General features: G+C 35.0%; 1 protein-coding gene across 1 annotated transcript in view; it reads left to right on the forward strand.

Moving 5' to 3' along the window:
* Nucleotides 1-11,050, forward strand: part of PIK3C2G (phosphatidylinositol-4-phosphate 3-kinase catalytic subunit type 2 gamma) — a 395,898-nt gene that overhangs the window by 286,665 nt on the left and 98,183 nt on the right. Inside the window, exon 25 of the mRNA XM_017528884.2 lies at nt 4,139-4,295. Coding sequence (XP_017384373.1) covers nt 4,139-4,295 — 157 coding nt within the window. The remainder of the gene's footprint in view (nt 1-4,138; nt 4,296-11,050) is intronic.

Raw genomic sequence — 11,050 nt, forward strand, 5'->3', positions numbered from 1 at the left:
GATAGCGTTGTATCTGTAAATTACTTTGGGCAGTATAGCCATTTTCACGATATTGATTCTTCCTAACCATGAACATGGAATGTTTCTCCATCTGTTTGTGTCCTCTCTTATTTCATTGAGCAGTGGCTTGTAGTTCTCCTTGAAGAGGTCCTTTACGTTCCTTGTTAGTTGTATTCCTAGGCATTTTATTCTCTTTTGCTCATTTTTTTATTATGTTGTTTGATTTTTATTGTTAAATTTTGAGAATTTAAAAAATATATGCTCCAGATACTGGCACTTTGCTGGCTATGTGGTTGACAAATATTACCTTCTAGTTTGTAGATTGTCTTTTCATCTACTTATTATTTTTCACAAATTTTAAAATGCTTTGCATAGCCCTAAATCTCAAAGAGTTTCTCCTTTTTTTTTGAAAAGTTTTATAACTTTACATTTTATATTTAAGTCTGTGATCCATTGTAAGTTAAATTTTATATTAGGTATGAGGTTTGGGTCAAGGTTTATGCTTTTACATATGAATGTCTAATTATTCTAGTATCATCTGTTCACAAGGCAAAACTGTCTTCACTGAATTGCTTTTACAAGCTTGTAAAAAAATCAGTTGGGCATGTCTTTGTATGGGTCTTTTTCTATATTATTTATTCTGTTCGATTAGCCTGTGTGCATTTTGCCACCAATACCATTTTCTTACTCAGCTGTCTCTGACAGTACCCTAGTGGAGTATTCAAGTGTCACATCACAGTCTGGTTGGAGTGGGAGTCTTGGCTGCCTGCCTTGCCCTTGGCTGGTGTAGGGGAGAAGTAGTGTCACAAAGCCTTCCCTGATATTTAATTGCAATAGAGTGGTTACAGTCTAAAAGTGTGCTTTTTTTTTTTAGCTGCCCCTTTAAAGCAGGCTTTTCTTTGGGACTTTTTGGATTGTCTACTTTAGCAGCAAGTATTTCATGTCTAAAATATATGAGGCAAAAAAGAAAACCCAGAAAACTCACCTCCATGTTGTTTCTTGAATCCTGACATCCCTAAGTAGTCTATCTTCTTTATGCCTGTCAGAATCACCTTACGTTTGCTTTGTATATAATTTTCAGAGTTCTTAATATACTCATTGGGAGGAACAAGGAAAAATATGCCTACTTCATCTTCCCAGAATCAGAAGTTTCACTCACAAAATTTTACTTCCGACCTAAATCTCTTCTCCATGGTCCAGAAATAAGTACCCTCATTTTCATCTGTATTTGTGTGTCTCAAAGGCACCTCAACTATAACTTAAGCTCAAAGCTGAGCCATCTCTGAATGTTGCACTGCAGTCTTCCTGCCACACAAGGAAAAAAGTTAAAGTTCTTCTTGGTACCTCTTCTCCCTCCCATTCTAACCATCATGAAATCCTATTGATTTTTTTTCTTTGAAATATGCTTTAAGTCTTCCCACTTCTCTGTTATCTGTATGCCACAACCCTAATCTAAGCCATTATCATATCTAATCAGAATCTTTTGCAAAAGTCTCTGGTCTGTTCACATACACCCTCCCTGTTCCAAACTCTTCTCTGTATTACAACTGAAGTAATCTTTTCAAAATATGATTGTTGTTATTTAGTAAATTGATATTGCTTTTAGAACACTGATTTTTAAAAATCTTTCACCTCATCTACAAGCCTTGCACAAATCTATTATAGAAGCTCAATAACTGTTTGTTGATAAATAACTATAGTGTATTTCTCCCTGACTAGATTCAATTCACCTAATAGAAATATATCCTAAAACTCTATGTATCTTCAGTTCAGTGGTAATGATAATCTTGATATTCTAATGACTGTACAAGGAGATTATATATACAATATGGCTAAAAGGAAAACGTGAAAGTAGTAAATTGTGCTGCTATTTCCTTTTTTTTATTATTATTTTTTTGAGACAGTTTTTTGAGACAACCCTTCCTGGGTTCAAGCAATTCTTGTGCCTCAGTCTCCCGAGTAGCTTGGATTACAGGTGTGCATCACTGTGCCCAGCTAACTTTTGTATTTTTTGTAGGGATAGGATTTCACCATCTTGGCTCAGATTGGCATCAAGCTCTAGGCCTCAGTCTCCCAAAGTCCTGGGATTACAGGCATGATCCACTGTGCCCAGCCTCTGCTATTACCTATATCAAGTGAATTTATTTGTCTGCTTGATAATTATTATCTGTAATATAAATGTGCTTATATTTCTAAGTATATATACATTTTTAAACTACCAACTCACTTCTCATCCCTATTGGAAATCTGTAAAATATTCACTCTCTGCATTTTAAAAAATAATAACTTCAAGGAAAAAATGGTCATAAGTTAATGAAAATATTAACTTTGACAACAAAATGACAGAATCATTGCAAATATGTTTGTATCGTGGCCTTCCCAAATAAATGTTAAATTATTACAAGTTCTTCACTATATATGTTTATTTATTGTTGCATTCATTGCATACGATAGAATAACATCAAAATATTGTTCCCAATGTTAAGACTATATAAAAGGAAGGCAGAAGACTTCCTCTGCTCTTGAAAATTACGCAGGTCATTTGGACTAAAAAAAGAACAAAAAGACTTCTGATTCTGACAAGGGTTGGGTTAACTGGAAAAGACTTATAAGAAAAGATTTTTGGTCCTGATCTCTAAATCAGCTTTTGAACATCAGGTGAGAAAGAGGGAGAAAACAACAGCAAAAATGACCAGTAGTTACAATATGAGTAAAAGGTACAGAAGCAAGAACAGGTGGGACTTTGGTAAGTAAAGGCAAAACTACTAATCTAGAATTTAAAAAAAAAGAGGATAGTCACAACAAGAAATTTCTATGACTTATTTCTATAGCTATAAATAGAAAAGGATTTTAAATAAAAATTTTAAAATTTAGACATGATGCTTTAGACATAGTCCTCAGTGTATGTATGTTCTCAATACATTTTGTTGAAGAAATGAATGAATATAAACAGCAGTGAAGGTACTGGTATTCCAGGCTTTCCTCCAGACATGTTAGCATGGATTTCAAAGTAAAATTTCTAAATAAAATAACCACAGCCAAAAAGCTAAGGTGTTTATTTTCTTTTAAACATTTTGCCTGCAATTAGAGTCCACTGTCCCAGACCTGCCACAAATTGCCAAAGTTGTAGCTTTCTGATATAAATATCCATACTACTGAATGAGTTAATGTTCTCATTAACTGACAGATTAGTGAAAATTTTCACTCCATTGTATTTTTACTAAAATAGCTAAGCATGACGACAAAAAGAAAACAACTATGTTTCATTATTTACAAAAATAAGAGTCTCCCCCAATAATCCATGACTTTTAAAATTGCTGCTTGGTCTAACCTTTTGTCAAATTGGTGTTAAATTGGCCTAAGATACCAAAACTCTGTGTTTTTATTCACTGAGTGATAATTCCTCAAAGAGGGATGTTTCCAGTCCTCTCTCTGTTCTTCTCTGTTAGAAGTGCTAATACTTCATCTCAGGCCTATCCATATCTTAAATGACATGAGAAAAAAACTGAAAAAGGTGGGGGAAATGGGGCCATCTTCTCTCTGGTCTTTTGTATTTTTATTTTTCCATCCTTAGACTACAGTGGTCAGTATTACTTATGTAGTAACATGGTCTACTCATATTCTTCCTTTCTGATCAGTATGTTTACTGGGTCTAGTGTGAAGTAACATATAGCTATCGTTTTTCCCCTTCACTAAGCATATGCCACTGAATTGGTAACATCTGCTTTTTTCTTAGCTTTTGCCAGAAACTTTTTTCCTAAGGGTCTTCAAATAAGGAAATTTTTTTTTCAGAAAATGTACATTTTATAAAGACTGAATAAATATCACCTACACTATTAATTGGCCTTCATGTTACTTTTAATGAATAATATTCCCCTCTAAATGTAATTTAAACATTTCAGACAATATAGGTTGACATTGTAAAATATTGTATTCTTTTCTTTCTATTGCATCTCAGTCATTCAAATCCTACAATTAGCAAGTTTCTCAAGCTGTCTCACAACGAAGGAAGTTTATCTATTACAGTAGAGAAAAAAATAAGAAAATTCAAATGAAAATAAATTGTTATAACTGCCTGATCTAACCTGGCAAACCATTTCTCTTCCTTCAAATGACTGCTACTGTTTTTGGTTTATAGGGACCGAGCTCCTTTTATTTTTACTTCAGAGATGGAATACTTTATTACAGAGGGTGGGAAAAACCCACAGCATTTTCAAGATTTTGTGGAGCTTTGCTGTCGTGCTTATAATATTATCAGAAAGCACAGCCAACTGCTCTTGAACCTGCTAGAAATGGTAAGTCCACTGGGAAAAATAATAATAATAATAAGCTTCATTTATGTCTCTGCTTTCGTATTCTAATTTTGCTAATGGGTTGGAGTTCCCCAAGGAGCTATTCAAAACAGAAATGAATAAGCAAACTAAGAGTACCATTGTACAGCTTACAAACATATTTCTTAATAATTTAATATGTTAGTTCAGAGTTATTGTCTCAAACATTCCTATTCATAACAATCTGGATGCATTTAGGGGTTATCCCACTATATTTTGACTAATGTTCAAGGACAGTAATTTTAAAAATAATGCCTTCAGTCGTATTGGGCATTAGGATCTTTCAAAAATGCCTTATAATAATGTGGACAATCTAAATGTAGACCAGGCAAGAATTTTCCCTGGCTCTCCATTCCAAACTCCACCTTTGATCACTTGCCTATTTCCCATATTTAGAAACTGAGGGTCAAAAGTGGAAAATGAGTTGCTAGCAACTCAACTTTTAGTGGTATGCATTAGGGGTACTGAGTCATGGTCCTACACACTCTCTTATGACCAACAGGGGAAAATTTAAGGTTTTATTCCATTGCCCAATTTAAAGAGATGGAGACCAGATATACACCATGAAGGAAGAAAAATCTGATAGAAATATCTTCTAGGAGAGGGATATAGTGATTCCTCTAGGCACATACATACACACTAGTGATTACAGCAAACTATACATGGGAAACATACATTTGGTCCATCAGCATGGGATTTGGAATCTATGAAAAATAACTAATTCAGAGCTTCCAGATAACAATAATTCTGCTAGATGTTAAGGGCACAAACTTGGTAGGCAGACCTTTCTGGGTTTCAATCCCAGTTTGGCATTTTACTGGCTACATTCTTCAGGACATGTTATTTAACCCCCAAAGACTGTTTCCTCATCTATTAAATGAAGATAACATCTACCTTGTAGAGTTAATGAATAAATCACCTAATAGTGAATTGTTTCCGTGGCCCAAGCACTGTGCTAAGTGTTTTGTGTGTATTAATTCATTTAAACTTCATAACCCTAACAGATCATTAATATAAAGCACTAAGCACGGTACTTGCCATTTAGTAGACTTCAGTTCATTTATATTATTATACTAGATCCTTGTTAATTTATAAGAACACTGTTTAATGTAATATCCTCTAGTCACAAGTTTGCTTATATTTAAATTAATATTTATTAAACAAAATTCAAAATTCCACTCTTCAATTTCACTGGTCACATTTCAACTGCTCAATAGCCATGTTTGGCTTAGAGGTACCATATTGGTCAGCACAGATAGGAAACTTCCATCACCACAGAAAAGTTCCACTAGTTAGTACAGAACAAATGTTGACTTCGTTGAAAGGCAGATGTGATTTGAATTCTTGTTTTAACGTTCAAACAACATATTCACCTTACTTCTCTTCACTTTGCCTTGAAAGATAAGTATATCTAAAAATATTATAAACATGTCCTTCATATGCCAAGATATTGATTTCTTCTTGTGTGAAGTGGATATATAAGGTTCTACCCATCTCCAAAATCTTCAAGTTGGCTTTTCAGTAACAGCCAAGGATTCTTATTGGTAGATCTACATTCTGTCTCTCAATTCTGTTAGGCCATATTGCAAATATGAGATGACTTACAGTTTATAATGCATCTGTACCACACACACACACACACACACACACACACACACACACACACACACACGTACAAGGACTAAGTCTGTGATTTTGACCTCATTTAGATAATAAATATCCAGGTAATATCAAGTCTACTCCTCCTTGGACTCTAGCAGGCTCTAGCTTATGAATTCATGAGCTCTCGAGTGTTTACTACAGGCCAGAAACTACAAAGGATACATTAACATATGAGACCCAGAGTCTTAAAATTTTCAATTTAATGAGGAAGATAAATTTTATTTACATAAGAGATCAAGGTGTCCAGCATTTCTAAATGCCTATAATGCTATAAATAAATACATATGATGAGTAGCACCAAATTGCTTTAATCTGCTTCAGATATTTCAAAAATAAACCCCAAACAGAAAAGCACAAATATAAGTTATACTCTTTCTCAGGTAACATTAAAATTATGCTGATGTAAACTGAGCATGTTAAAATAATATGAAAGAACAACACCTTGGAAAAAAAGTAGATCCAGAAAGCTATCAGTAGGCTTTTTTTCTCTTGTTTAATAAACTTTTCTACATATCTTAACAATGGATTCAGCATAAGAGTTATGATCTATTAATCAATTACCGAGGAGTATATATAGTGGTATTTTATATAAAAGAAGCTACATGGTATTATAATCATAAGAATTGAAATGATTTCTCATTAATGAGTTGTTGAAAATTTCTGGAATATAGTATATCCAAAAAAATTTCTGTGCTCTAATTATTCAGCTGTTTTAGGCTAAGGAAGAAAATTTGGCAGTGAAAGGCACTAATTCGGAGTAAACATATAATCTTAGATTTAGGTTCTCACAAAATTGCAGTAGAGATCAGAAGCAATGTGGGCCAATTAAGCTAATGAATAAATACATGTAAATCAGCAGTGTGTTATTACCTCAGTTTCTGGTCATTTACCTCTCAACTCTCTTCTCAGTTGTATATCCTATGGGACTCTATAGATTATCAAAGCATTTAGTGAAGGATTTAGGACCACACTTTCTTTGGTATAGCTTCTTATAAAATAAAACCGAGTTTAAATGTGTGAAATACTATTTTCTACTTATGTATATAATCTATTTGTTAATTCTGTCTCAACCTGACTCTTTTACGTCAAATTCTTTAAAAAGAATTCAGTCTACTTACCATGACCCAGTTACAACTTGAGAAATACTTGACATGGGTCATAAATTTTATCTTGGGCAAATGGTCAGTCCCTGGGATCGTGGGGCACAAGCATTTGGTGGGTCCACTACAGAGTTAACAGCCCATCCTTGGTAGAGAGCGCCATGTTTCCAGACATCCATATTGCTTTTTATTTACTCCTGGGGAAGGCAGGGAAAAAAGTAATCTATGAAATTCCCATCTTGCTTAAAAGTAACATCTGTAGGAGACCCAAGAGTGTTGCCGGCTGTGTTCACGAAAATAAAAGCCTGTGTTTCATCAGCTTTTCTCTCATTAAAAAATCAATATCAGCCATTATGGAAGGCTCCCAGAGAACACAGAGACCATTTGCCCACTTTAAAATGTTTATCACACCCATTATTATATCAGATATTTCCCATCAGAAATCTTCCTAGTTTCTCTGTGTGATGGGAAGAGTGTCTGCTTCTCCAAGCATAACTATTCAAATAGATTAGGACTTAGTAGGAAGAAAACAGAAGTAAAAACTTCAGAAATGTTCCTGACCTTGAGAAAGGAACATATCTGTTCATTACCTGGATCTGTTCACTTCCTGTTCTAGTCTTCCTTTCCCTTTGCTATTGACCCAATTAAAGTTAATACCAGACAGTCTAGAGTAGGAGGCACCTGAACAATGTGGCTAGGGGTCAGAGAAGAGACATAGCTAAGTGCACCCAGCTAAGAGGCCATCCTGACTCCGTGATATACAGAGTCAACACTCAAAGTCTCCTCTCCAAGGAATAGAACACATTAATAAGGGCAAACTTGGCACATGTTACCTTTAGTTAGATATGGTAGGGAGAGAACTATTACAGGTTCACCTGCTTTGAAGCAATCTGTACGTGGCAGTTAGTGTGTGTATGTGTGTGTTATGTGTGTGGGTGTTGGCAAGGGAACAAGTAAATGTAGGATCCACTTTCCAGAGAAATGTTTGATAGAGTTCTAACCAAGCAGGTGTGAATTCAGGGTATCCAGAGAAACTGGAATCTAATTCAGACCCTACAAAAGGAGCCTGTCTTTAGAGGATGGATAGTTATGCTCAGAAAAACAGACACTCTTCCCCAAGTGGTTCTTAATACAGAACTAGTAAGATAAAAGCTAATCTAGATTCTAGTGGCTATCGGGAATGTGTCTTCCTATTGTCGATTTTATTAAGTTTAGTAGTCAGCATTGAATTTGCTAATTGTAGGTTTTCATTGCCTAATAGAATCAAGTATTTTTTCCTCTCTTATTTTAAACTTTTATTTTAGATTCAGGGGTACATGTGAAGGTTTATTACATAGATTAACTTTTGTTACAAGGATTTGTTGTATAGATTATTTCATCACCCAGATATTAAGCCCAGTCCCCACTAGCTATCTTTTCTGCTCCTCATCCTCCACCCACCCTTCCCTCTCAAGTAGGTCCCAGTGCCTGTTGTTTCTTTGTATTCATGAGTTCTCACCATTTAGCTCCCACTTATAAGTGAGAACATGCAGTATATGCTCTGTTTCTGCATTAGTTTGCTAAGGATAATAGCTTCCAACTCCATCCATGTTCCAGTGAAAGACATGATCTCATTTTTTTGTAAGGCTTCATAGTATTCTATGGTATATATGTGCCACATTTTCTTTATCCACTCTGTCATTGATGGACATTTAGGTTGATCCCATGTCTTTGCTATTGTAAATAGTGCTGCAGTGAACATTCATATGCATGTGTCTTTATGGTAGAATGATATACCCAGCGGTGAGATTGCTATGTCTAGTAGTTCTGCTTTTAGCTCTCTGAGGAATCACCACACCGCTTTTCGCTATGATTGAACTAATTTATACTCCAACCAACAGTGTATAAGTGTTCCCTTTCTCTGCAACCTCACCAGCATCTGTTATTTTCTGGCTTTTTAGTAATAGCCATTCTGACTTGTGTGAGATGGTATCTCATTGTGGTTTTGATTTGCATTTCTCTAGTGATCAGTGATATTGAACTTTTTTTCATATGCTTGTTGGCCACATGTATGTCTTCTTTTGTGAAGTGTCTGTTCATGTCCTTTGTCCACTTTTTAATGGGGTTTTTTGTTTTTCAGTTGTAAATTTGTTTAAGTTTCTTAGAGATGCTGGATATTAGACCTTTGTCAGGTGCATAGTTTGCATATATTTTCTCTCGTTCTGTAGGTTGTATGTTTACCCTGTTGATAGTTTCTTTTACTGTGCAGAAGCTCTTAAGTTTAATTAGATCCCACTTGCCAATTTTTGCTCTCATTGCAATCGTTTTTGGTGTCTTTCTCATGAAACCTTTGCCTATTCCTATGTCTAAGATGGTATTGCCTAGGTTGTCTTCTAGGTTTTTATAGTTTTGGGTTTTACATTTAAGTCTTTAATCCATTTTGAGTTGATTTTTGTACATAGTGTAAGGAAGGGGTCCAGCTTCCTTCTCTGCATATGGCTAGCCAGTTATCCCAATACCATTTATTGAATAGAGAGTTCTTTTCCCATTGCTTGGTTTTGTAAGCTTAGTCAAAGATCAGATGGTCATAATTGTGTGGCCTTATTTCTGGGCTATTTTGTTCCAAAGTGCCTATTTTTGTACCAGTACCATGCCCTTTTGATTACTGTAGCCTGAATCAGGTATTTTTTAATTCATTTATTCAAGCATTCATTATTCCAGACATTTATTAAAATCTAGCTGTTTACAAAGCACCATGCTGGGCAGTGTATACAATTCAACATTAAATACAAACCCAGTTCCTGTTCTGAAAGAACTTAAGATCTAACATGACAAACACATAAGAACAAAACACAATAAAAGCTAGGAAGCAGTATGTACTGTGAAAGAAGTAGAACCAAGATATGATTGTACAAAGAAAGCAGTCATTAAATCTCATCAAGAGGATCAGTGATGCTTCAAGGAGGAAGATGTATTTAAGCTGAACCTTGAAAAAGAATTTCAGTAGACAAGGAAAGAGAGAAAAAGCAATTCTGGCTGAGAGAAAAATGTATGTGTGGAGGTTTAATAAGCATGGGCGTGACTTGTAGGAAATGAAGGTTAATCAAGTGTCCCCAGTCTATGGTATAGATGGAAATCTCTGTAGAAGATGAGGTTGGAATGATAGGTTATAATGTGATTATAAAAGAACAAAATGAGGATTTTAGACTTTAGTACCTAGACCTTTGAGAATTAGAAGTTTGTATGCTTATAATGAGGAAGTACCATTATCTAGCTTGGATCTTAGGCAGATAACAGAAGTTATGTAATTAAAGAGAAAGGATTGGAGAACAAGAAAAAAGTTATTCCAGGCATCTAGGCAAATGAAGATGAAGGGCTGAATTACAGCAATGATAATATCAATGAAAACAGAGAGTGAATATAAGAGACTGCTGAGGAGTGATTTTAATAGAATTAAGTGATTGATCATAGGAACCAGGAAAAAGAGAGAATCAAAGAAGATAAGAGTTTCTTGTTAGTTGAGCAGTGGTGGCAGCGTTAAATGAAACAGAAAAAAGAAGGAAAAGCTTATGTGAGAAGAGACTCTGCTCTAATTTAGATATCATGAGTTTAAGATGCTAATAGATCATCCAGGAGGAGAGACAGTTGACAACTCTCCAGGAGTCCCTCATCCATCTACTTGGCTTCAATGATCATTTATATGCTAATTACGGCCAAATCTGTATTACAGCGTGTGCTCTGGGCCCTGCGCAGCCCTCTCAATGTGTCCAATCTATCTCCCAGTTTTCTCAATTTCTGCTTTCTACATTTATTTAAAATCCAATGACTGATCTTCATTCCTAACCAGTCTCCTAATCTAGCCTCTTATTGGGCCTCATTTTAGTCCATTTTCCATATGTAACCACAATGAGCTTTCAAAAAACAAATCTCTTACTCTCAAGTTGAAACACTTAAAGAGCTTTATCTCTCTCTGTTTTT

The sequence above is a fragment of the Cebus imitator genome, unplaced genomic scaffold (genome assembly GCF_001604975.1).
Source record: "Cebus imitator isolate Cc_AM_T3 unplaced genomic scaffold, Cebus_imitator-1.0 Scaffold2, whole genome shotgun sequence".
In the NCBI taxonomy this organism is placed as follows: Eukaryota; Metazoa; Chordata; class Mammalia; order Primates; family Cebidae; genus Cebus; species Cebus imitator.